The sequence below is a fragment of the Hevea brasiliensis genome, chromosome 5 (assembly GCF_030052815.1).
Source record: "Hevea brasiliensis isolate MT/VB/25A 57/8 chromosome 5, ASM3005281v1, whole genome shotgun sequence".
Taxonomy (NCBI): Eukaryota; Viridiplantae; Streptophyta; class Magnoliopsida; order Malpighiales; family Euphorbiaceae; genus Hevea; species Hevea brasiliensis.
The window spans coordinates 11,004,750-11,031,901 of record NC_079497.1 but is presented as its reverse complement, the minus strand read 5'-3'; the positions used below and the strand labels follow the sequence as shown (position 1 = coordinate 11,031,901).

General features: G+C 33.4%; 4 protein-coding genes and 1 long non-coding RNA gene across 6 annotated transcripts; 1 reads left to right on the top strand and 4 right to left on the bottom strand.

Annotated features, from left to right (window-relative positions):
- Window positions 1–234: 234 nt before the first annotated feature.
- LOC110664915 (cytochrome b-c1 complex subunit Rieske-4, mitochondrial) lies at window positions 235–3,087 on the bottom strand. Its single transcript, XM_021824801.2, has 2 exons — window positions 2,770–3,087; window positions 235–1,172 (listed from the first exon to the last, which is right to left on the bottom strand). Exons 1-2 carry the CDS (start codon window positions 2,948–2,950, stop codon window positions 529–531), a joined length of 825 nt encoding a protein of 274 aa, XP_021680493.2. The 5' UTR covers window positions 2,951–3,087; the 3' UTR covers window positions 235–528.
- LOC131179904 (uncharacterized) lies at window positions 1,310–2,763 on the bottom strand. The gene is made up of 2 exons (XR_009148836.1): window positions 2,605–2,763; window positions 1,310–2,086 (listed from the first exon to the last, which is right to left on the bottom strand). It is a non-coding gene; the product is annotated as an uncharacterized LOC131179904 (long non-coding RNA).
- A 958-nt stretch (window positions 3,088–4,045) lies between the features above and the next one.
- LOC110664913 (glycine--tRNA ligase, mitochondrial 1) lies at window positions 4,046–8,275 on the bottom strand. The gene is made up of 9 exons (XM_021824798.2): window positions 7,679–8,275; window positions 7,083–7,465; window positions 6,815–6,932; window positions 6,532–6,726; window positions 6,219–6,443; window positions 5,737–5,796; window positions 5,510–5,590; window positions 5,017–5,422; window positions 4,046–4,612 (listed from the first exon to the last, which is right to left on the bottom strand). Exons 1-9 carry the CDS (start codon window positions 8,186–8,188, stop codon window positions 4,380–4,382), a joined length of 2,211 nt encoding a protein of 736 aa, XP_021680490.2. The 5' UTR covers window positions 8,189–8,275; the 3' UTR covers window positions 4,046–4,379.
- A 2,536-nt stretch (window positions 8,276–10,811) lies between these two features.
- Window positions 10,812–18,988, top strand: LOC110664912 (E3 ubiquitin-protein ligase ORTHRUS 2). Of its 2 annotated transcripts, none has more exons than XM_021824797.2 (9): window positions 10,812–11,439; window positions 12,652–13,184; window positions 15,921–16,046; window positions 16,843–16,942; window positions 17,053–17,114; window positions 17,182–17,284; window positions 17,546–17,690; window positions 17,837–18,054; window positions 18,231–18,988. In XM_021824797.2, the coding sequence occupies exons 1-9, from the start codon at window positions 10,984–10,986 to the stop codon at window positions 18,699–18,701; spliced, it is 2,214 nt and encodes a 737-aa protein (XP_021680489.2). In that variant the 5' UTR covers window positions 10,812–10,983; the 3' UTR covers window positions 18,702–18,988. The 2 variants fall into 2 exon arrangements, with proteins under 2 accessions (XP_021680489.2, XP_058002963.1); XM_058146980.1 differs by lacking the exon at window positions 10,812–11,439 and adding an exon at window positions 11,626–11,843.
- Window positions 18,989–19,282: 294 nt separating this feature from the next.
- LOC110664914 (uncharacterized) lies at window positions 19,283–23,826 on the bottom strand. Its single transcript, XM_021824799.2, has 5 exons — window positions 23,529–23,826; window positions 22,810–23,173; window positions 21,245–21,315; window positions 19,636–19,734; window positions 19,283–19,510 (listed from the first exon to the last, which is right to left on the bottom strand). Exons 1-5 carry the CDS (start codon window positions 23,751–23,753, stop codon window positions 19,400–19,402), a joined length of 870 nt encoding a protein of 289 aa, XP_021680491.2. The 5' UTR covers window positions 23,754–23,826; the 3' UTR covers window positions 19,283–19,399.
- Between the last annotated feature and the right edge of the window lie 3,326 nt (window positions 23,827–27,152).

The window sequence follows — 27,152 nt, the reverse complement described above, 5'->3', positions numbered from 1 at the left end:
CCTCTGGCCTCTCTCTAAATTTAGGCTATCCTCCCCTTCACAAATAGACCACGATTCAATTCCAGAAGAACCTGCAATAACTGTGATTGCAGCTACCTTGTTAACAAGCAAGTTTAGATGCAAAGCATTCCCAAACTTTACTCACTGAATATCATATTACAATTCTCCCAAATCAAAATCTGCCTTAAAAGGACCCTAAAAAACATCCCACAAGACATTCATCCATGCCAAGCGTTGAAATCTTCAATGAATTATTAATGACAACAGAAAGCAATAAGAAATATTTTCAATTCTTCACAAAATTAAGCTGAGAATGCTTAACATCCAGGTATATTATTCTGAACATTATAACCTGGCCAAGTAATGTCAGCAAGTCAATTGTTCAAATTGAAAGAGCATTAAGCTAAAAGCCAACAAAAAAAATGAAGAAATTGGCAAAATTGTCGTGTCGTTCCCCGATGCCAGAGACAATGTCTATTATGACATCACAAACCTAATGCTCCACAAAAAAAATTCATGCAGAAATTCTCACCCAATAAGTAATTTGTTCTCATCCAAAAAGCTATAAGTAGGAACTTCTAAATTGTAAGGTGCTGGCCCCTTGCGGATCCTGCCAGAGATGTCATAGTGTGAACCATGGCATGGGCAAAACCAGCCACCAAAGTCACCAGCATTAGGTAATGGAATGCACCCCAAGTGGGTGCAAACCCCAATTACCACAAGCCATTCTGGATTCTTAACCCTGGATGAGTCCTCTTGAGGATCGCGAAGGGAGGCAACTTCAACACTGTTAGCCAATTTAATATCCTCTTCAGTTCGTCGCCTGATGAAAACTGGCTTTCCACGCCACTTGACAGTAATAGTGGTCCCAGGCTCAATGCTGGAGAGGTCTACCTCAAGGGATGCAAGGGCAAGGACATCTTTGCTGGCAGACATGCTCAGAACAAACTTGAGGATAAGAAGACGAATTAAAGAGGCATACACAAACCTCCCGCCTGTCAAGACAAAGTAAGCAAAGGCACGTTTGCTGGGGTCACCAGGTGGAAAACGCTCATGATTGTGCTCATCATATACAATTTTTGAGGTAGGATTCTTCACTGCTGTTACTGTAGCTGGGAGATCTGAGATCATACCCAGATCATGTCCTGGTGCAAGGGCTTCAGAAGAAAACCCTGGGGAAAAAAATTTTGCAAATTCAATATGCTGCAAATACATGTAGTTTCAAGAGAAAGATAAATGAGGACACCAAGCTTGCCTGTCTCTACTACCACTATAAGGAGGAGCAGATTTCTCTATTGAAATGCTTGAGAAGAAAAGACAAAATGGATGTCTGAATAAAAATATAAGGGAAAAAAAAAGCATGAAATATTCACTGAGCCAAAGTCTGCATTGTCCTAATTTGCAATTCTAGATGGAAACTTGATGAGTAGTCCTAACATGTTATTGAAAAAATATAACATATAGAAAAGGATAATGAGATGATAAATGTACTCTTCATTACTCTCAATAAGTGATATATAAAAAAAATAAAAATAAAATAAAAAAAAAAACTGAAAAGCAGAACATCAATAGCTGCAAAGAATCATCTGAAAGGATCCCATTCAGGTAACCAAATATGATACATAAAGATCTTCCAAAAATTAATATGGGATGAAAAACACTCACTAATCCTTATGCTTCATTATCATCTACATCCTAAAATTATGCTCAAAACTGTAACAAGCTAAAAAGAAGAATTACAAGTTGAGAAAATAATAAACATATTAATGCTGTGCTGTGCAGACAAACTCAGATGGACAGTCCCGGCCAACACACATATTGCTGTTTTGCGATATACAAAGCAACCAATTTCACCATAGAAGCAATGCCACTAATGGTATAAGCATCAGATTTTACATTTCCTAAGCTAGCAAGTATTTACCTTAATACTAAAGTACAGATGTAATATAAGATAGCAAATCCATTCTAAAACCGCGGATAGAAGAGTGATTTTAACACATGGTTACCCATATAATCCAACAAGCAAGCCCTATCGCTACATCATCTCCTTTAGTTCATGAGCGTTAACAACATGCTGAGATGAGACCTGCAGTATTTTTTAAATTGCACATTATCCATTTATGCTCTGTGGAGTTAACCATTTACCTTTCAGAACATAGGTACTGGAAGAAAAGGTCCAATTAAAATTCAAAAGAGTGAGGTTCAAAAGACTAAAGATTTCCACTTATTAAAGCATAAGATTTCTCAAAGCAGATTGCAAACTTGTTCAGATGAACAGAAATTTCTTCTTTACATCTTCAACAAAATTTTAAATAAATTTCAATAAAATAAGAAGTAACTATATAAAAAGCACCCTCCAATCATGTCCAGTTAATTGATTAAAGCATAAAGCAGTGCAAAATCTATTCAGAACAACACACATATATCTAAGAACTATTAAATCTAACAATAGAAATACACCAATATAAAACAGTGCTAATTCCATACGGTTTTGTAAATTGTCACTATATAGAGAGAGAATTCTTAACCAAAAGTTAATTTTGAAAAAGAACATTCAAACGCTCAAAGCTATACCAAATCAGATAAGAAGATTTATAGTCAAACCTCAATAATACGTAGCAGTTTTCACATTTCTTCTGTGATCATCATACATAAAAATATGCAAATAAAAGTACTTTTAGCTCAGAGTTCGAAATATTGAAAACTAAAACGCGGAAAAATCACCAAAATCTATGGAGATGGGAGAAACAGAAGAAGGAAAGAGCTCACCTCTGATTATATCACGAGCGAAGGAGAAACGATAGGGAGCGAGGACGGATCTGGAAGAAGCGAAGTCATCGGCATCATGAACATCGCTACAAAGAGGATGGCTTCGATGGACGAAGGAGGAGGTTGCTTGCGATGACCTCCACGATAGAGATGAAAGCCTCCTCCCGGCTACCCTCAGCATCTTCCTCTCTTCCTCCTCAAGCAGGTGTTGTGGCAATGGCTAGGTATCGGACTGGTTTAGAGATTTGGAAAAGGCGTCGTCGAATATCAACAAAGCATTTTTAGCACATCCCTCACGACGTCGTTCAATTGCCTCAAAGTGTGTCTTCTTTGTTATTTTTTTTTTCAATTATAGATTAATCCTTAAAATATATTAAAAATTATAAATTAATCCCCATATTTTCATGAAAAATTATTTAATTAAAATTTTTATTAATATAATAGTCTCTTTTATCTAAATTGCTGTTGATAGTAATTTAAATGAAGTGATCATTTTATTAACAGAATAAAAGTTTAAGGGCTAAATTATTTGTTATAAAAATAAAAACACTGACCTATTATTTTTACTTTATTTTGTATATTAAATTATAATTTATCTTTTATGTATTTATGCTGTATTTCTTATTTAACAAGTATGGAAGAAACAATAATATTTAATAATAAATTATATAATTCTAGAATAAATAAATAAATATTTATGTATTTGTCTGCATTAAAGTGCGTACTTCATGAATAGGCGGTTTAAAATCCAGCAATGAAATTTTTCATGAAACGTTCTTTGGGTATGGATTATTTATATCTTTTACCATAAATTGACAATCGATAAAAATAAAATTATTTAAATATTTTAATATCATACAAAATATTTAGATAATTTTTCCTTATTAATTATATATTTATATTAAAAAATATAAATAATCCACCTATATTAAAAAAATATAGTAGTTTTGATTCATTTACTCTCAAAATAATATAAGCACTTTAATCATTAAATAATTAAGTTTTAAACTGAATTTTTTTATTTTTTTAATTTATATATACACATATTTTTGTCCTCTTTATAATCAAAACATAAATATAAAATAGTTTTTATACTTACTAATACATATTCTTCATTTTCTCTCAATATTTATAAATTCATATGTAATTATATCATAATATAGAAATTTTTATAATTAATAATATAAATTCTTTGATTTTTCCCTATCATTCATAATTATCATTTTTTCTTTCCTTATAAAAAAAATATATATATATATATATATATATATATATCTGATTCAAAATTACATATTATTTTTAACAGTAAAAAAATCATTTCCGCCAGTTCGAAACTAAAACCAGACTGCTCGAACCAGAACCAAACCACCCCCAACCCAGACGGGAACCAGAACGCCAGGACCAAAACCGACCCGCAGCTGGGACTACTGGCAGGTTTATCATTTATGGTACAACTATCCCGCACAACGTAGAAAATGCTTAACCTAAATAGGTTAAGAAATTCAAAATACAAATTAAAGGTAGATTTTTTTTTTCTTTTATTCCTTGGCCGCTCAAGATGCCAGTATGTGAGAGTCGCAGTGTATCGTATTCTTTTGGTTGCCCAAAATTTAATCCTCTGTTGATCCAGAAGAGTGATGAGGGAATTTCGACCATACATCATCCCATGTTCTCTGCCCATCAGTCACTGACTTCACAACTGATGCTGCTTCTTCCACATTAACACGGATTTGATCCTTGCTATCCCTCTCTCTGATTGTCACAGAGGACGTTGAATCAACTGTTATTGCAAAGGGTACACCCAGTTCATCTGTCCTTGCATATCGTTTGCCAATTGAAGTGCCTGTAAACATCATTAGCAGAGTATTCATTAGTTGACAAACTACAGATTTTACCAACTGTTGCAAATGATTTCATCTCAATCTAATAGAGTTCCTAACAGTTAAGCCAAGCAGAAATTTACATTAATCACAAGCAAGATACTAATATCAGAATCCTACAATGAATATACCAAAAAAAAAGAAGTCTGAATGCTAAACAGCAGTAATTCAAACACATTCTAGTTGCTCGGACTAGTGGACACAGCAAATGCTATAGGACCTGCAGAAAAGGAGGGTCATCCGAGAAAGGATTGTGGGTGGAACACGCAAAGAGATGTGCTCACACCCTGTGTAAACATCTGCCCTGCAAGCAATCTAATTTACATGCCGACAACGAAGAAGAAGATAATTTATGTTAGTAACCCACCTGTAATATCAATCTTATGAGAGATTCCAGCAGCAGTCAGCGACCTGGAAATGACTTTTGCAACCTCCTCATACTGCTGATTCTGAACGAGTGGGAAAACAGTGCATTTAATAGGGGCCACAACAGGAGGAAAGCGGAAAACATTTAACTGTTCATCCCCAGCTTTACTGGGCCTCATATAGAAAGAATGCTCAAAGAGGCAATATATTATACGTCCAATGCCAAAAGATGGCTCAATTACTGATGGTGTGAAAACTCTTTGGTATTCCTTCTTCTTCTCCTTTGAAATTGTGACCATATTCTTCTTAATGCACACATTTTTCTCGAGAGTACAGACATAAAACTCTACTTCCCCCTTGGTTTCCAGTGAGGCTTTCATTTCCATAGCCTCTTTTTCATTCATTGCCTAACACATAAAGAAAAAAAAAATCACACATCAAACTAACGACCAGTTTCCCAGAGTTAAGGAACCATTAATAAATTCCACTTTTACCTCCAAAGCTTCAACCACCATTTTTTGGTTACCCTTAAATGCAAGCCCCAGCTCTCTCTTCACTGGTGCTATAACCAGCTTCTGAAAATTATACAGTATAAGTTAAACAGTGATTATCTACACTAGATTCTGAAAATTTTAAAACTGATAGTTATCGTGAACCAATTTACAAAAATGTATATGAAAAAGTAATGGTAATTATGAATGAGATTAACAAAGAGAACTACCTCCACTTCTATTGGTTCTGAAAATTTTTCATGGGCCACAAGAGGGACTCCGCTTTTCTCCTGTTGAACACAATAAAAAAAAAAAAAGCTTGACAATAATGCACAATTCCCATGTCCAAAACAGAAAAGGAACTACATTCTTAGAATTTCTCTAGGCAGAATTTTTTGTCACTTGATGGTATATAATAACTAATAAGTAAAGTTTAGCACATCATAAACAGTTTAATTGCCCAATTCTCTCTCTCTCTCTCTCTCTCTCTCTCTCTCTCTCTCTCTCTCTCTCTATATATATATATATATATATATATATATATAGCACTTGATGGTATATATATAGCTAGCAGTATAGAATACTCATATTCACAGCTAAAACCAATTAACCCACAGGCATAAAAGGGACTGAAATTCATCTATGCTTAGTGTTCAGCAATTTAACTATAGATTTCTTTTATTCATATAGAATATAGATGACAGGTTCTCACCGAATGAGCACGCAGGTCATAAGCAGATCTATCAGCAATACCAACACACTCAATCCAACCATAGGAACACTCGATCTCAGCATCCCAACAGTCTGCAGCATAGTGGGCCATTTCATTTGCAAGATGCTGCCTGAATCGTAATCGCTCCTTGTCTATACCAAGACAAGTTAGGAAGAGATAAACTCTCCCAATGAAATAGCCAAGAGTTTCATTGTTGACAATTCCCTGAATGACAATAGATCATAGCATCAACACAAAGAGGAGATGCAGAAAGCAAAATTGCAAATGGAAACTATTTATGACTCAAACCAACCTTTGAAACTGCTTCACCAAGCCGAATTCTCTTTGCAGACTGGCCAGACATTTGCTTGTCCCTTGGGAACATCAGAAATTCAAGATCTGCAACTTCAGGGTACTTTGGGTGAGATTTATCTTCAGGATCAACAAAATGCTCAATCTCTGCTAATGTGAATTCACGGACTCTCAGAAGGCCTTGGCGAGGAGAGATCTACACTTAGTCGAAACAGATATTGTCTTAACAATTTAACAAGAAAAAATAGCACTTATTCTGTAGTTCAAAAGGAAGTAGTTAACACCTCATTTCTGAAAGCCTGACCAATTTGAGCAGCAGCAAAAGGGAGTTTGTTCCCATTATAGTAGTACAAGTCCTTAAAGTTTACAAATATGCCTTGTGCTGTTTCAGGACGCATATAACTGCAGCACATAAAATGCTAGATGGCTTCAGAACCAAAAGAAGAAAAAGTTACCATGCCGCCTATAAATCAAAACACTGCCAACTTCAAAAATGTAGATCCAGCACATTTCCATAGCAAAATGACTCTACACGAACATTGTTATACTCACCCAGGGAGCAGACCAGAAGGGCCAATTGATGTTTGAAACATTAAGTTGAATGGATAGGGATCCGAAAGGGGATTTTTTGTGTCTGGAGCCACAATGCCATACTCTTTGATCTTTGCACCCAGCTCTTCAGTTGAGAGATCATCCAAAACTGCAAGAACATGTTTAAGTTCTGCAGCCTTCTCTGCAGTTATGGAAAGATCTTTTTGAAGCTTCTCATTACAAAAATCTTTTAACAAGTGATCAGCCCTGTAACAGGTCCCGGTTTCCCCATCCTTAACCATAAGGTCTGTGAACTTATCCACATGACCAGATGCTTTGAGGACAACCTCAGGCGTCACGCACGGGCAGTCAACCTCCAACATGCTCTCCTCGAGAACAAAATGCTGGAAAACAAAGATATTAAAACAGATAGATTAAGAATTCCCTGAATTGGCAAACAAATGCAACAACAGCAATGCCAAAATATTCTCAAATCATAAAAGCACTATGTCATTGGGTAAATCAAGCACCGACCTGTTGTTATCAGTACTTATAAATCCAGCGAAGTTTAAAGTTAATCATATTTAAGTACTCATAGTGATAAGCTAGCGGCTTACCTGGCGCCAGAAAGCAAGGACATTGGACTTAACGGCGCAACCGGGAGGCCCATAATCGTAAAGGCCAGCGACGCCTCTATAAATCTTGAACGATGGAATGTAAAATAAACGCCTTTCCAGAGTGTTAACCACAGCTTGACGAAACGCTTCCCTGTTTACGGAGCTATCAGGACCATTACCACTGACGGCAGCTTGAAGCTGCTGCTCGATCGCAGACTTCTCAAGCTTTAAAGCGTTAAGAGTTCCGATTGCGGCGTCGATTTCGGCCTTAGCCACTTTGGCGGCTTTGAGTGCACGGACAGCATTGCCTTGCCCTTCAACAGCAGATTGCTTCTCGGCAAGGGCTTTGCGGAGGGAATCCTCAGTAGTGTCCATTGGTGGTGAGGGGCTTTTCAAGGGGTGGATTAGGGTTGATAGTTGGGCTAAGAGTGGGTGGCGCGAGCTGAGTCGAGGGAGAAAATGGTAGCCAATGGAACTTGATGAGGAAATTAGACGGGAGAGAATACGCATGCGAGCTCTGCGACACTAGCGACGATTGTGTTTGGCACTAGGGCTAGGAGGGTAAAAGTATTAGACGGGAATGTTTGGCAAGATGGCTAATTGGGAACCGAATTGAGTCTCGTTTGTCCTGCACCGGAGTAGATCTAGTCCAAGAAACCAATTGAAAAAAAAGGAAAAATATTATTTAGTTCATTTATTTAAATAAAATTAATTATTTAAATATTAATTAGTAGTTATATTTTTGTTAAAAGTACTCTTGATTCCCTTCATCCCATTTAAATTAAGTTTTTTAATAGATAATATATTTAAAAAAAGAAATTATATTATATAAAAATAAAATAATTTAAAATTTTAAAAAATAAATAAATTATATAATTATATTTTTTAAATTATAAAAATTAAATAAAATTTAAAATAACGCATAAGATTAAAAAATAAATAAAATAAAAATATAAAAATTAATTAATATTTTTTAAATAAGAAAATCAGATAATTAATTTTATTAAAATAAATAATAATTTTCCGTATTTCTTTTCAAGTTATTGCTTCCATAATTGTATTAAAAAATATTTTAAATTAATAAAATTTTAAATATACTCAATCTATCACATCATTCATAAATTAAATCAATTAAATTATTCTATGTAATTACATAAAACAATGAAGAGCCTCTCTCTATTAATAAAGGGGAAAAAATTTTTTCCCAATTTGTTCTTAGTTGCTAAGACTCGTCGGCCTCCGTTTTCTTGGATCCAGTGGCTCCCTTTGCCCCATCAGGGCAAGGGGGTTTTCATCCCCTTTCTCGGAAGTGGGTTCTCTCTTCCCATTTTCGAGTAGAGTAGTTTGTGTATAAATAAGTGTGATTTTAGATCTTTTGCTGATTTTTCTTGATCTGCCTGTTTAAGCTCTGGTTTTCGGCCTTGTTCTGCTTGGATTTTCTTGCAACACCAAGATTGCAGCGGGGAATGTTTACTAATTTATGGAGAGCGGCCACCGTAAGGTGTGATGCGGCTTTAGCCCAACTCGGAAAGCACAAATGAATCTAAAATTTTCTTTTTCTGGAGTCAATGTGTATAACTTTTAACTTTTATTAAAAAAGAGGATTTAATAATTAATTTAAGAATGATTAATTTAGAAAAATATAGATTTATACATTAATTATTTTATGAAATGAGAGGTGATTTAACCCCTCATTTATTCACGTGCATCCGCCATTGAGGAACCTCTTATTTGTAGGCTTTGACCGTGCTTGATTTCTCTGTGCTTATTTTCTGTTCATCGTCTCACTCACTCGAATGTGCATGGGTTATTTTTTTGGGATAACGATGCATCCTCTCCTTTGTCCCGATCTCCTATTGTGGTCGACTCTCCCAGGCTAAGGTTTTGGATATTGTGAAATGAGTAATAATAGTAATTAAATTATAATTAAATATTTATAAATTTTTATTAGATTGAATTGTAAATTATATTACATTATTTGCATGTACTGATTTTTTTTTTATATGTTAAATATTATATGCATATATATTATGAATATGTTATGAGATTTTATGTGAAATTTTTTATTATCCTTAATAAATTACTTCTCATGAATTAAATCATTATTAATTTAATATATCTAGCAAAAAAGATATTATAAATTTGTAAGTAAATTAAGTGCCGTAAAATAACTTGAAATTATTATAAACCGAACATGACAAGAGTTGTCAAAATGTCAAAGGCCACTTTTTTCATGCAAAAAATAGACAACAAGTTTTTTTTAATTAAAATATTGATAAAATTTAAAATAATAAGTGACGTAGATAATTAAGTAATTTATTTAAAAAATATAAAATTTTTAAAACTTTTTTTAATATTAAAACTCTTTCCTACATCATCATATTAAGATTTTACAACATTCTTAAAATACCTTTATTAAAAAAAATATAATTATATTTATATAAATAAAAATTCATACGTGTTTAAGTATAAATAATAGTTACTATTATATTTAAAAATTTGAAAAAAATCTAGAAATTGATTTTGATAAATTAAAAAATAATATTTTAAAATTTAAATTAATATAATTTTTAATGTTAAATAAATTACTCAATTATTCTAGATCACTTACTATTTTTTTTAGTTTTGCTTATGTTTTAGTAAAAAAAAAAATTATTATCTTTTTTTGGTAAAAAAAAGTTGTAATTTGGCATTTCTAAAAAATAGAAAAATAAAATGATAAGCAAAGAAAATTTATAAAAATATATTTAAAATGAATTGCTAAATGGGAGAGATATACAATGAACGAATCATTTTCTTAATGATTGATTTAATTTTTAAAATTATAATTAATAAATAAATATTAATTTTTAAACTTAAAAAAGCTTCATTTAGTCCAACCAAAATGAAAAAAAAAAGAAAATATTCAAAATTTTTTAAAAATGGAAAATATATTAATTTTAGAAAAAAAAATTTAAAATTTATAAAAATTGCTAAATAAAAATGGAAAAATTCTTATCCTTTGCTATCATATATATATATATATGGAAATATAGATATTACAGTAATAAAAACATAATATTACTGCACGTAGATTTTCAAAACTTAATGCGGTATCCATATAAAGGCTATTGCCAACAAAGAAAGCTAGAAAATTTCCCATTTTTAGCCGTCCAAGAAGAAGAGGGAAATTTGCCAAAACTGAACATCACGATGCATATGTGATAAGACCCTCACTTGCTCCTTTGACCAACCAAGAACGACCACGAAACAACACCAGACCAAGGCCTGCTCATCTCTTTCTGCCTGTTTATTCTTCTGCTCCAATGTCGCATTCTGGCCAACAACTCCCCTGCGATGGAGATGGCATTTGCATGATTTGCCACAATGCGCCATCATACTTAGAGATTCTCACCTGCAAAACATGTGTTGCTCCCTGGCATGTTACTTGCCTTTCCTCTCGCCCACAAAACTTAGCCGGTACTCTCGACTGGGACTGTCCGGACTGCTCTACGCTCAATCTGGCGTCCGCAGGAGGGTCCCAGAGTAGCTCCTCCGGTTTGATCTCTGCGATTCGGGCGATCGAGTCTGATGATTCGCTTTCTGATTTGGAGAAGGCCAAGAGACGGCAGCAGTTAATGAGCGGAAGCGTGCGTTTGTCTGAAGGCGCGGACGCCAATTCCGATAAGAGGAGGATCAACGGTGATAATGATATACTCGATTTTCTCGATGGCGGATTCAACTGTTCGTTTTGCATGCGGTTACCTGATAGGCCAGTTACGGTGGGTATATCTATAAATCTTCTTCTCTATCCGCATTTTATTTTATATGAATGGAAATAAAGGTACGAGTATGTATCTTCTCACTGTGAATTTAATGGTGATTGGTTTAAAATATAATAATAATAATAATAATAATAATAATAATAATAATAATAATAATAAATTGAAAAACTGATGTGTGCATTTTTGCTACTCTATTTCTGTGTGTGATTTTTTTATCCGACCAGAGCATAGTTTATGGCATTGAATTTCCGCTGCAATTGTGTTCACTGATTTTTCAACTCTGTTTAGCTTTCTCTTTTCTTGTATACGGAAAAAGGACGAAACACAAGGAGAACGCTGCAGTTTCCATGGGCTTCTTTTTCACAAAGCCCGACTTTACGAAAGTTGGGAGACTCTGCACGGTGAAATGCTGGTTCTTGGATACTGCCTGTAATCAACCATGATGAATTTAGCCTTTTGGGGGTTGCTTAAAAAGGGGAAAAGAGTCGCTTTCAGCCCGGCACAAACACACACTCCTTTTCCTTCCGATGCTGTCACTGCTGATGAATATAATTTATCTTTCTTTGAAATTTATTTCTCTGATTTTCATGTAATATTTTCCTGTTTCACTTCCTTTGGTAGCTTTGCTAGTAATACTTGGCAAACAGTGCATTGTTTTTTAGTCTGTGTAGAACTGTAGATAAATTTTGATTCTTGTTCTGTTTTGCAAATCAGCATTTACTCTAATCTGAATGTTTAAAAGTGGGGGGAAAAGTGTCCAAACAAGTAGTCTGATTTATCAGTTCCATTCATCTGGTAGATAATGAAGAGGCATTTTTACTTTAGCTGTCCATGATTTACCTTCTCGATAAGCCAGTTGATTGATAAGGATTCTCATTTTTCCCTTGTACTATTTTTCTTCCCTTAACTTGTTTGCCAATGAAAAAGCCATGGGGAGCCTATGTTGTTGGAGGAAACAATATTGTGTCTGTGCATGTGATTGTAGCAGTTCATCTGAACCAAAGTCATGCTACAGTGCATTGTAGCCTTGTGTTCTGATTGATACTTGTATCACAGCTGCAAGGAACCTCAATCCCAAATGCACTCTGCATAACTCAATGTGTCCTCACGTCTACCCTGTTATTTAGAAAATCAAATTAAAAAGGAATTTTGTTGTGAATATTCTTAATTGACACATGTTTATCACCCTCGTTTGCCCCCATGTTTCAGACACCATGTGGTCATAACTTTTGCCTCAAGTGCTTCCAGAAATGGATTGGACAAGGAAAGAGCACATGTGCAAATTGCCGCAATCAAATCCCCCCCAAGATGGCGAGCCAACCTCGAATCAATTCTGCACTTGTTGTTGCCATCCGCATGGCAAAAATGTCGAAATCAAGTACTTCTGGGGGACCTCCTAAGGAATATCATTTTGTCCACAATCAAAACAGGCCGGACAAAGCATTTACAACTGAGAGAGCAAAGAGAGCTGGAAAGGCTAATGCTTGCAGTGGAAAGATTTTTGTCACTGTTCCCCCTGATCACTTTGGGCCAATTCTTGCTGAGAATGATCCAGTAAGAAACCAAGGTGTTTTGGTTGGAGAGTTGTGGGAAGATAGACTAGAGTGTAGACAGTGGGGTGCCCACCTTCCCCATGTTGCAGGTATTGCTGGTCAGTCAACTTATGGTGCCCAATCGGTGGCCCTCTCTGGAGGTTATGTAGACGATGAGGACCATGGTGACTGGTTCCTTTACACTGGGAGGTATATTTTTGTCTGTATTGCTGCATTTGTGTCATTTCCAAAGTCATGGTTTTACCATGTCATTGGTTTGCTATTTTCATGAGCTAGAGTGCATGAATGGGTCTAGAATTTTGATGCCTAGGAGGGGGCCAACTGTTTTATCAATCTTGTTAGGGGCAAATTGAAGATAAAACAAAAACATGTCAATGTTCTGCATAGTAAAAGACATTATATACTATTGGGGGGAGGCTTTAAAGGGCCATGGCCCCTCCTAATCCCCCTTTCAATCCATCTCTGCCACAGATCTTAGTCACGGCCATGGTTATGGTCATAATCATGGTTCTAGTTGTGTGCTGGTAGTTAAAACTATAACGCTCAGTCAAAGCGATGCATCATCCATCGCTTAAAGCGAAAAGCACAAAAAAGGCGCTAGCTTCATTGAAGTTAGTGCAAAATGATTAAAAAAATTAACTAATAATATAGTATACAAAGAAAATAAAATCATCTATGTGAAATTTAAACTCTTAAGAAAACATCCAAAAGTTTTCAGCATTCAAATTTATAGTCATAACTTAGAAATCTTCACTAGATTTCCAATCAAAGTCCTCAACACTTTCATCCTCATCTTTGAAATAAGATCCATATCCATCAAAATCAGTCTTAACATCTTCCTCAACGTTTCATCTTCATCTCCAAAATAAGATATATTTCCATTAAAATTTTCATCTAAATTGGTCTCAACATCTTCCAATGTTGGCTTTGAAGTTGAGGCTCTTTGTGCTTTTGTTTTGGGTGCTTGTTTTGTGCTTTGCATTTTAAGCCCAAAAAACCAGCGCTTCACTGAATGCTCTTAGCTTAGCATATGTAAAAGTGCTTTCCTATTGTTGTTGCACTTAAGTGAGTGCCTTTTTTGCTTTTGAATAAACTGGTTGTGTGTAACAAAAACGAGGCCATCATAGTTAGAACAAAAAGGATAAAGATCTAACTTTGTTATCACCAAAACGAGCGTGTAGAAGGTCTTGAGTATCTTGGCTTTGAGTTACAGAGTTTTTTTCTTTGAGTTAAACTTCTAATTTATGGTTATATTTCAAGTATATATGCGATTTATTGAAAAGAACTTTGAAAATATCTTTAAAATTTTTGAAGAAATGGTAGAACTAGCAAATTAATGCATGATATTTGTAGATTCATTATAATACAACACAAACCATATGTTTTAACAAATTGGCAAAAGCAAACAAACAACAACAAAACAAGGTAAAAATTAACACAACTCTTTCAAGAAAAGTGTGAAGAATACTCCTCCATAATCATTTTTACCTTGTTACTCAGTAAAATCAGGCATTAATGTCAAGTGGTGATATTTTTGAATGATTTGATATGAAGAGAAATTCTAAATAGAAGGTAAAAGTGTGGTTTTTAAATAAAGGTCGTTATGTTATATGATGGCCATTATTTAAAGAAAAATAAGCCTATTGTTACCGTTATAACCATTATGGATTTTTTAAAATTAGGTGTGTAAAGGCCATTACAGCCGTTACATAAAGGTAAAGGCCGTTACCTGCCGTTACTTAATGGCCGTAACTTCCTTTATTATTTTTGGTAGAGAATTTTGGGCTTTTTGAGAGCAATCACGTGAAGGAGTAGTAGAAGGAAGCTTTTTGTTTGGGCAGAATTCCGTGTTGGCTTATTCATTCAGTTTCTCTACACTCTCTCTAGGTATTTTGCCTTTTTTTTTTTCAATTTTCTCCACAATCAAGTGAAATCCTTCATTTCTTTACAATTTATGAGCTCAATAGACAAGGCAATTTTGGACTAAAAGTATAATTATTAAGGCTCAAGGCGCATTAAGGCGCCAAGGGTTCCTGAATCCTAGGCGCAAGGTACAAGCGCATGCCTGAGCGAGTTAAGCATAAAAAAAATTATAAGTCAAATAGATGCGAATATTTCATCAAATTTCAAATAACATAAAAGTAAAAATAATATTAATTAATAAGCATTCAAGTACTAGTATATTAAAACTTGAATTATTTTTAGACAAATACATAAATAATTAAATATTCATTTTGATTAATCAAGAATCTTACATATATTCATTTTGGTAGTAATAAGGTTAGTTGTTTACAATCTATATAGTTATTTTAGTTTTAAATTGATTAAAACCAATGATGTCTAAAAACGATAAATTTAGTGTCTCTATTTGATATATTTATGCTTTATTATTTAGTTGTGCATCTTAGTTTTATTCATATCTTTAAAAATCTATTCATTTCATGAACTTTGCAAATTTTTCAAAACAATTTGCGCAGCCATAGGCCGTTACCATAACGTTATGTTTGTTACAAGCCTGTTTCCATTACCTGTGACCATGACACTAAATGCAATTTAAAACCATGGGTAGAAGTGGCAGAGTCTGCCTTTTATATGGGTAATGGCCAAAATAACAGCCGTTACTCTTACAAAAAAGAAAATTATTCATCATATGTGGTGTGCAATGGTGACTCTCACCCGAAATAGTACATAACCATTATTTAAATCTATGGTTCCTGCTGAAGCACATCATCTCTGCCAAACTAGAATGTTTTTAAATGAATTTCCTACCACTGGCTTAGCATATAGTTGAAATTGTTATAAATGATAAAAACACAATTTGGTTTTGGTGGTCTGGCTACTATGTGTGCTGCAGGTGGTTTTTTAGTTTAGTTTTTAACTTCCTAAAATTCATATGTGTTTGATTTAACAATTGATTGTGTATAGTGGAGGAAGGGACCTGAGCGGCAATAAACGCACAAATAAGGCACAGTCCTTCGATCAGAAATTTGAAAAGTTGAATGAGGCTTTACGAGTGAGTTGCCTTGAAGGATATCCTGTGAGAGTAGTGAGGTGAGTTGTGATAAAGATTTGATTATTGCTCATTAAAGTATACCTGGGATCTTATTTTTAAATGCTTTGTATTTTTTTATGCCAATGAATATTTCTTTAATGTAGAAAATTATTTAAAAGTGGCTTGAATGCTAAATCCCTGTTTCCTATTGTTTAGGATAACAAGAAAGTACATATACGGTAGCTCTGCAATTTCACATATCATATGCAGCACATACTTGGAAACTTGAAAAGGTTCCATCCTGGGAAATTCCTGATGCATTTTTGGCATCCATGTTAAACCAACATACTTGATTGTGGTTAACACAACTGCTAAGCATAGGAAATATGTTGTGGCTACACATGAGAAGAGTGGCCTCTTTATAGGGTAGGCAGTTAATAAATGTTTTCCTGTGTAAAAAGTTGTCCTAGATTTCAGCCAACTGTCAGCATTCATTAATATCATGAAGACGGCTAAACTTACAGCAGGAGTGAAGTTTTGTTGATTCTTTAATCAGGAAAAGAGCATCTACAATAGGAAATCTTCTTCTTCTTTTTATTTTTTGCTAATCATTATTACGATATATCGTATTTGGTTGTTCTCTCTAATGCCCTTGCATCTTAGCTTAGTCAATAGCACCAAGAAGGCCTAGTCGAATTTAAAAGTTCAATGTTTGTTCCTTTAACTACTAATATATTGTCTTTCCATACGAGTAATTCTGCATCCAGAAACAAGTATATTCGAGTAGTCAGTAGTTACTTTCAGGATGAGTATTCTTCTATTTGAATTTAATGTAACAGTTCATTTGCTGGGCAGGTCTCACAAAGAGAAGTGCTCTTCTTATGCCCCAGAAAAGGGTGTGCGTTATGATGGTATTTATAGGATTGAGAAGTGCTGGCGTAAGAATGGAATGCAGGTAAAATTCTTTTAAGTTATTATGATCATGTTGAATGAATTGAGGGAATCAACCAGATCTCCTGGCCGCCAAATGTGTTTTCTGAATTTTTTTTTTAATTTTCCAATTAGGGCTACAAGGTTTGTAGGTATCTTTTTGTTAGATGTGACAATGAACCTGCTCCATGGACAAGGTATGTCTGCTTCTCTCTCTTGATCTATCTTTCTCAAGATCATAATCTTGTGCAAATCAAAATGCAGTGATGATCTTGGGGATCGTCCAAGGCCTCTGCCAGTCATCAGGGAGTTAGAGAATGCAATTGATATAACTGAAAGGAGGGGATCTCCATCCTGGGACTATGATGTAAGCTTATGCAGTTTCACTTTATACAAGCCAGGGGGGGTTCTCTCTCTCACACACACATGGAGCTATTTGTTTACATGTTTTTTTGCTTATTTTGACAATCTATGCATCCCCTTTGATATAGTTTACGAAGTGCCCAAAATTCGAGAGCCATATAATTATTGTTCTTTCTGAGCTTTCCTACTTGGTATAAAGGTTAAATGAGCTTGATGATCAGATATTTATTTTGAAATCCCATAAAATGTTATTTCTATTCCTCAGGAGGAAAAAGGTTGTTGGATGTGGAAGAAACCTCAACCAAGCAGTAGAAAACAGGTTAATGGTGGAAATCCAGAAGACGGTGTGAAAATAATGAAAGTGAGGCGGCAAGGAAAGAATGTGCTCATGAGCCAAAAGTTTCTAAAAGGTGCAGTCTATCAAATCTATACTAGCAACTTCATTTTTTTCTTCACTCTTACTCATGTAGCACTATGGCGTGCTCCCTGACCATGATTAGGCCAACGCTAACAGATTAACAAAGAAACGTTTACTTCTGTTTCATTCACCATGCAGAGTTAAGCTGTCAAATTTGTCATAAGATGATGACTAACCCTGTTACTACCCCTTGTGCGCACAATTTTTGCAAAGCATGCCTAGAGGGTTCTTTTGCTGGTCAAAGTTTTATGAGGCAGAGGACATGTCAAGGAAGACGGACGTTAAGGGTGCAGAAAAATGTTATGAAATGTCCATCTTGTACAAATGACATAGCCGACTTTCTTCAAAATCCACAGGTACTACAAGTCAATCAGTTACATTCATTATGATTTATAACAGAATATTCATGTCGCAATGGTAGAGCATTTATGTTTTCTATAGTGTCATTTTGACAGTTGTGATGATGAGACGATATGGTAAATATTCAGGAGTCACAAAGTCTCCTTTGATGACATCTAAGCTTTCATGACAGGTTAATAGAGAGTTGATGGGTGTTATTGAATCATTACAACGCAGAAATGCAGAGTTTGAAACTTTTGATGATTCCACTGAAGAAAGTGATGTCACGCATGAGAAAACACAGGCTGTTGCTGACACAGAAATCTGCAATATAAATAGTGAACTTAAGGAAGAAGCCAAAGCTAACAATTTGATGCATCAATCAGAAACAAATCCCCAGCAATCATGCAAGGAGGGAAGTGATGGAAATGACAAGTCAGGCGTTGTTAGGCAGAAGGAAGGGGAATTACTTGAGCAACCTGATAATGTGAATGGTGAAATTGAAATGAATACTAGCAACTCCAAAATAGCTGACAGTAAAGAACAAACAACTACTGCCACAGTTGAGCAGACCTACAAGAGAAAAGATACTAACGATGAAGAAAGCCAGCTGGCTGGAGTTCAGACCAGCAGCAAGAAGGCTAAATTGATGGTGGAACAATGAAGAGATGCTTCTTCTGGGTCATACAATGATTTGATTTACATGACCATAGCCTACAGCATATGTTTTATGTGTGGTTGGTGTGATAGGTAGTTGGTCATTACCTTATATGTATTGTAATGGGTGGTTAGTTTTATCACAGTACAGTTTTATATGTATATTTTCACAGCTCTTAGGCCAAAGATTCAGAACTATTATTACTGTGAAGTGTGAATCACCATACCAAAAACATTGAGGGGAAAATAAGGATGTCTAAGGTTATCAATAAGATAAATGTTTTATTCTGGTCATTGCTTCATCATGTTCAAAGAAGCCAAGAGTGGATATGAAACTACTAAAGTGTTTGTGAACATTTAATAAACTGATCATTTGAATATCCCAGTTGTATTCTCTATTCTGTAAGCAGTACTTTTGATCTGAACATCTACTCTGACAGGTCCTCGGATCAAGAGAGTGCATGCTCCTAATATCTTGCAGGAAAGTTATATTACAGGGGCTTTGTATAAAATTGTATTTGCGTTGCCTAAACGACAACTAAATTAGAGACTAACTTGCTCTTGTGGGAAGTAAGCACGCCAACTATATATACACACAAATGTTATTTATAAGCTAATTAAAGTTTATTACAAGTAGTGGTCAGTCAAAATTGTATGTGAACCTTTTCACTATTTAAACAAGGGTGTCATGTTTGGCTCATGCTACTAACTAAGATCCTGGCTGAACTTTTGTTGCTCAAGTTTCTCTACCAAGGCTTTCTTTTCATCTTCTGGGAGAGAATTAAACATGAAGACAGATTTATCACCAATGTCATCCTTGAAAGTAAACAAGAAATCATCAGAAAATGCCTTCAATTTTTTCATATATATTTTCTTGTCTGCTGCAATTAATTCAAGTAGCCAGAAGAAAACTAAGACAAATATCTGATCAGGTTATGTACCTTGATGGGCTGAGTGAACTTCCTTCCAGCAAATATCACAAAGAGGGCCATCCATGAACCCAATAGAGCAAGCTTTAGTCCATCATCCATTAAACCTGTCTGCATATTTCAAGTGAAGCCTATCAAGCAATAGGCGATCTTTCTAATTTTATCAATTATATACAAAATTTTTCATATCGATATAAATTTTAGCAAAATATAGGACATATGCTAAAACTCTTAAATCTCATGTTACCATCTGATATGATCTATTAAAATATAAGACTCATAAAATTTGTCAATTATATTTTCAAACATTATTAATATTTAGTCCTATTGACAAAAAAACCTAAATCTTAATGCGTTTTGATAATTTTATTCAATTTTTTCAATTTTAACAAAGTCAGTCAAAATTTCAAAATGCGCAAAAATTTTATTCAAATTTTTCAAAATTTTGAAAATTTGTTGTTATTTTTTTTATATATTTTTTTACTTCATTTTCTGGTTTATCTAACCTTATTGGTACTATCAATCACTTCCAAACTTCATTTTAACATTCATGGTGAATCAAAATTTTTAGTCACTTAATCAAATTGGATAGTTTTAATGTCACACATACTATCTCCTCACTATCATCAAATCTCATCATTATTTGATACTCAATGGTTATTAAAATGAAATTATGAAAAATTTTATGAATCTAATATAATGATGGATTTTCAATGAAAGCTATAAACAAGTAGAAAAGTGAAGCACAAAATTCGATTGAGGAAAATTAGATGAAGTGCTAACAACTTTTAAAAATTTTGCCCATTTTGCCAAAATTGAAAGAATAGAATAAATTGGCAAAACGCGATAAGCTTTGGCTTTTTTCGTCCATAAACCTAATATTTAACATTGTAAAATAAAAAGGTAGGTAAAAATTATGAATCTTTTTTGTTAAATATGCTATTGTGAAACTTTTATGAATAAAACATAGGCCATTTCAGTAATTTAGTAGTTTTCGCACATGCATGCTATTCCCAGTTTGGCTACATTTGTTGACAAACTCAACTCAAACTCAAACTCAAACTAAGCCTTTATCCTAAAAATTTGGGGTCGGCTATATGGATTCGCTTTTTCCACTCTGAAACATTTGTTGACAAATGACAATATAAAAATTTTGTATATAATTGAACTAAAATTGCTGACAGTAAATGCAAATAGGACTAAAGATTTGAATTTTCTTCATTAACCCAAAATCCAGAGATTGATGTTACTGTTGTCTACTAAACAAGTAGAAAAAATATCAAAATTATGTAATATTTTTTCATGACGACAATAATTGAATTATAGGACAACAAAAGCGGATAGACAACTACAGAGCCAGCAATCCACCCAAACCCCTACTTCAAGAAAATCTAATCCACAAACCAAAGTACACAGACAGGTAGCCATCTCTAACCTTTTCCTTTTTTCCAGTTTTCAAGGGGGGAAAAGAGCAACTAAAAGAACAGCATAGAGATGATTGCGAGAATAGCCTAGCTAGGCCTATTCTAAGCAAAAACCTTCATACTGCATGTATTCATTGCTATTTGATGACATTAGTTTTCGCAGAATTGATGTTTTGAACAAGTTGCAAGAAGGGTACCAGGTGCCCAAGAAGAGCTGCAGGTATAATGAATGTGAGAATGCCAGCTTCCAGCTTCCCATAGCAAAGGCCTGTTTAAAAATGCAATAAATCAGTTTAAACTGAATGAAGACACATTACTAGGTTTACTTGACTGAAATATAGAATTTTAAGCTATAGGCTATAGCAAATACCCCCATAACCAATAGATGCTTTTTTTGCAAACACCAGTTTTATACTAAAAGGTTATGATTTATGGCCAACTTTGAGTCCTGATACGAAGTATTTTTTGAGATGCTCAAAAACATTGATGGGTAAATACATTAGTTAATCTTTCTCATTCTCCTCTAGACATAACTCAATACATTTACTATATCATATACCAGGATCAATGTATAAGAATTTCTTGCTCTTTAATTCTATGTCTTTCTCTACCTTGAGCTGAAGCCTCCAAATAATCTCCCTATAATACTCTCATTTATAGTGTTAGTTTCTTCAGTATTAATCTAATTAGAAATCTAACTCAATTTAGGAATAACAATAAAATTTCAGTTTCACTCTAATATAGGAAATAATACATCCTATTTTATCGAGAAATATTTCTTCCAGTCTAATTAAGAAAAAGTCTCTTCAAATCTTATTAGAATTATAAGTCACTTATATAATGAAAAAATTCCAAAAATGATTAAGAAACGAATGCTAAAGCATATCAAATAACAACCCTGTTTCTTGAAGATAGGATTAAACAGAAAATGCAGGTATTTGTTATCAATTAAATATTTCACAAATTAAACAAACAAGTGGCCAGAATTCTTTCGTCCACCAGTGTCTTTCAAATCTCTTGACCTCATGAGAATTTTAGTACAAGTTTTCCTATCATGAAAATGGAAGGACCATAATGTAAACGAGTGGATATGATGTATTTAAGTAAATTGTTTCTCTTGAACAAAAAATGGCTTTGGTGGTAACTATTAAGCAGCTTGTGGCATGTGGACTGAACTTGCAAACAGAGAAGGTTTCACTGATATCGCTATAATATCCAAAGGATTAGAATTTACAAAGTATTTATTTGAAGTATGAAATTTGAACCACGTTGAATAACCATTCTATCATGTTAGTTGGCATTTCAAAAGACTAGAGAATGAAAGGCAAGAATCACACCCCTAAAAAGGATAAATTACAATTTAGACCCTAAGGTTTTACAAAACTTATATTTTCAAAACCAAGTAATTTAGTCTCTGAAATTTGACAAAACCCATAATTTAGTCCATTGATTTAAACTTTATAAACAAAATAGTCCCTTAATTTAAACTTATTTGTTTATAATACAAAATTTTGAGACAATATTATTTAAGATAGAAAATACATAAAGTTAAGGGCATTTTGATTATTTTTGCTATAATTAATGGATTGGACAAAGAACTAAATTGTAGGTTTTACCAATTACTTGATTTTGAAAATACAAGACTAAATTATTGGTTTTGTCAAACCTCAAGTTTAGTCCTTAAATAATATACATAAATTCATGAGAATCAATAAGAAACAACCAGCAACGAATGCACAGAATGTGATAACAATATTATTACCTTCTTTGAAGACAAGTCCTGTCAGCGCTGCAAACAATGGGCCAACAAACCAGACAGCTGTTGGATTATCAACCACATAATGTATCAAGTTTTCGTCAGCTGGTTTAGCAAGGATTGTGTACGTTGCAAAAGACCCAACAACACCAAGTGCCCATAAAGCTTGAAGGGTGCGTTTAATCTCAGTTACATAGATGTGAATCAAAAGTAATGATAGGCCCAATCCACCAGCTCCAAAAGTGTATAGTAGATCAAGATTTTGCTTAATTACTTCTCCCAACAGAGAGTCATTGGGTAAAAAGGCATCTGATGCGGCAATTACAAATGCAGAAGCAGCAGTAACCAGCCCCAGTCTATATAAAATCACCTGTAACATTATTATTCAAGTGCTCAATAAATTGCACCGAGTTATCATGATCAAGAAATGTCTAATTGTACTAATTCTGAGTATTTATGTACTATTGACTAGGCTGAAAAAACCATGTCCGTAGATTAAAGACGCTTCACTGAAAAACGACGTCGTTTAAAATCTTTCCCTAACAAAAACCTCTAACTGCTGTTCACCAGTTTCGATCAGGGATCGTCTCAAATTCCAATTGATAACTGAAAATCACCATAGCAAGTATCCCCAGTAGAAGAATTCAGAAAAGCATCCATAGCTCAAAAGTAAAAGATTTGAACTCCGATTAACAGTAATCATAATCATAATAAAATTAAAGTACCTCTCGAACGTCTGATGGTTCAACCGTCCAGCTACCATAAGCGCCTTTGTAAACCGTCGGTTGGATCGAAGGCTTAGAGCTATCACCAACTGCCTTGCATTTTATCGATCCATTTCTAAGCTTAAACGACGCCGCCGATATGCTGGATTTCACTGTTGATTTTACCCGCCAACAGGCGAGTCTTGAAGGAGAGATTAACGACGCTGACAACGCGAGCAAAGCCATAATTGACGACCTCGCCTTCCTCTTTTGGTATCTGACAATAATCTTTTTCCTTTTTTTTTAAAGAATATAATAAATATCTATTCACAGCTGTACAGTGCAAATAGCCAAGTGTCCAGAATCTCCATCGTAATGTCCCATTGGCTGACAAGTTCGGCTTATCAGTTAAATGGACCCACTGTTACACGTGGAAACCTGCAACTTTACATAACACGGCACCGTTTCCATTAATGGACTTGAGCCCATGAATCTTGGGATCCGCTAGGAGAAAAAATGTAGCAGGTTGCATAAAGATGCTGACAAAAATGGTCTTTAAATCCACAGAGTGAAAACAGTGTATTTATAACAGTTTTATTGTCCCTTTTAATTATGGTCAATTTTATATAAATTTTATTATAATAAATAATTATAATAAAATTATTATATATATATATATTAATTTATCCAAAAAAAATATAAATATAATATAAATGGTCATTATAAAACAGTAAATAGTATTAATACGTTGAAAACCACTTTCAACAAAATTATGAATAATTATTTTGAAGTTTTCTCAGAACTTTGAAAGCCGGTGAATCCTTAAATGACCATCATGCGATTTGAAGCATCACTTAATAAAATTGAGTGGATCATCAGAGTGTAAATGAATTAAGTTGCTCATAAATTATTCAAGTTTCGATCGATAAAAGATTGACTCAATTTGGCTTATTTTCTACATGAGTCGAGTTTGAGTTTGGGTATTAGGTTCGTTTAACAAACGAGCCAAACTTGAGCGCAGAAGTATTCGATTCGAGTTTGAGTTTGAGCTCGACTCATTTATAAGTTCGCGAGCTGACTCGTTGAATAGGTTCGTAAACTGACTCATTGAACAGGCTTGTAAGCTAGCTCGTTAAATAAGTTCGTAAGTAAACTCATTTATAGGCTTGTTTACAAAAGTATTTATATTAATTATTGTAATTTTATAATGTTATAAATATATTTATTTTGTTTATAATTATTTTTAAAATAATATATTATTTAAAAATATGATATAAATAATATATAAAATATATTTATAGTTATATAGTTATTTGTGCTTTAGATTTATTTTTTTTTACAAAAATAAGTTAATTTTTATATGAGAATAAATTTATAATATTAGATAATAAATATATAAAAATTATTGTGAACTATTTTATCTATATTAAGCTACCAAAGAAATTAAAATTACATATTTTTGGCATTTGTGTGATTTGAAATATGAAACATATTTATGTCTCTCTCTTTATTCTCTATTAAGATTTTGAACTTTTAAAAGATTAAACTTCAAAATCAACACTAATATATTATTACTTTCTCTCTATATATAGTCTCTCTTCCAATCTCTTTGACAAGTTTTCTTTTATGTGAATTTTAATCATTTAAAAGATTAATATTCAATTTTAATACTAATCTATCTATCTATTATTATTATTCTCCTCTCTCTCTAAACACTTTCTCTTTATGCATACTTTAAAAATTTATCTCTCTTAAATTTTTTTCTACTGAATATTGTCTATTTATTCTCTAAAAATTAAATTGTTAATATATTAAATTTAAATCATAATCCTATTAAGCTTAGTTAAAAGCCATGAAATTAGATCATGGGTGTATATATATATATATATATATGCACATTTATGTAATTGAGTTTATTATAATTGTTATTAATATATTGATATCATATAATATCTTGTATTTATATCACATAGTAATCTTTTTAATTAAATCATAATACTATTGAGTTTCGTTAGGAGTCATGAGATTAGATTTTGTGTGTATATATATACATACATATGTAATTAAGTTAATTATAATTATAATTAATATATTGATATCATATAATATTTTGAATTTGCATCACATGGTATTCTTTTTAATTAAATTATAATACTATTGGGTTTTGTAACACCCCTTACTCGTCTACAGTGTAGCCGAGCAAAATATGCCACGCAGTGTACCGAAACACCCTATTTTAATTCAATCATTTTTTTTATTCTTCATAATTTATTTTTTTCATAGTTATGAAGTACAATTTATGAAATATAATTCATTTAAGTCATTTATTGAAATTATAATTTATTTAAGGTTCCGAAAATTTTATAGAAAATCTGGCAGAGCACCGGCTAAAAATGGAGAAAACAATTCTTTGGAACCTGTGAAAAACACTTCCAATAATCATTTCCAATCATTCTCAAACTCCAATAACCATCAACACGGTCTCAACATTAGCAATCATTTCAAGTTCTCAACATTAATCCACAATTTCATTCAAATTCAAAATCAACTAAAATTTCATGAAGATATTCTCAAATTATATTAATTAACAAAATTTTTCAAAATATGTACATCAACATATGATTACATAAATTTACTATTTATATGAGTTCATAATTTACAAATCACAAACTACTACCTAATACAAAATGCAAAAACATAATTTCAAAAGGGACCTAAAGGTCCTACCACTGATGCACTGTAGATGAGAGGTGACTCTGACGCTAGGCAGATCTGTGACCTCACCCAGTCTATAGTCTGGTGGGCTCTCTGTCTGTCTCTCTAGAACCTACGCGTGGCAAAAAGTGACGACCTAAGCAATAATGCTTAGTGGTGCCATAATAAAAAAAAAAGAATTAATAAAAAAAATAAATATGCAGTGAGTGTATTGATGTCTCATGCAGACAAATTTTTAATAATTATTGATAATCTTATTTATTTGGTATTTGTTATATTCATTATTTCATTAAATTTATCAACTTTCATTTTTGGTTGCCCAAGTAACCTATATTGGATGACTAGATTGGATAAACGGGTAAACTGGTATTGGTTATCAAGTACCTCGGGCCGTCACACCATCGGTCACATGTGTGTCTCCCAGTGTGCAACAGAACAGCTAATAAGCTGTAATAACATTAGGCACAAGGCCACATCTCAACACAATGTCAGAATGGCTAAAAGCCATGAAATCACAGAATGTCATAATGTCATGTGCAGTACTGCTAACTGAACCCTATTGGCATGCCAACCTATCCAAACCAATCTTGCTAGGTGCACTAGGGCATGTTACACTTTTAAACTTTACAATTCTTGAAATTTAAGTTTAGGTATTACTATTCATTTCATTAGTCAACTAAAATGTTGACTTTTGCATAGACCATAGGTACATTGGTTCTAATACTCTCAACATACCACATTTTTCATTCTAAAATTGTTGGTATGGGTTGCCAATACCATTTCTAAGCTTAGTGTTAGTTGTTCAAAATTTTCAGATTTCAAGTCTTGTGTTTACTGTTCCATTGGTCATTTTTACAGTAGGAATTTGGCAAAATTATCTTCATGAAAGTTGTTCCTTATTTTGTCAAGTTACATTTCTTTTTTTGAATC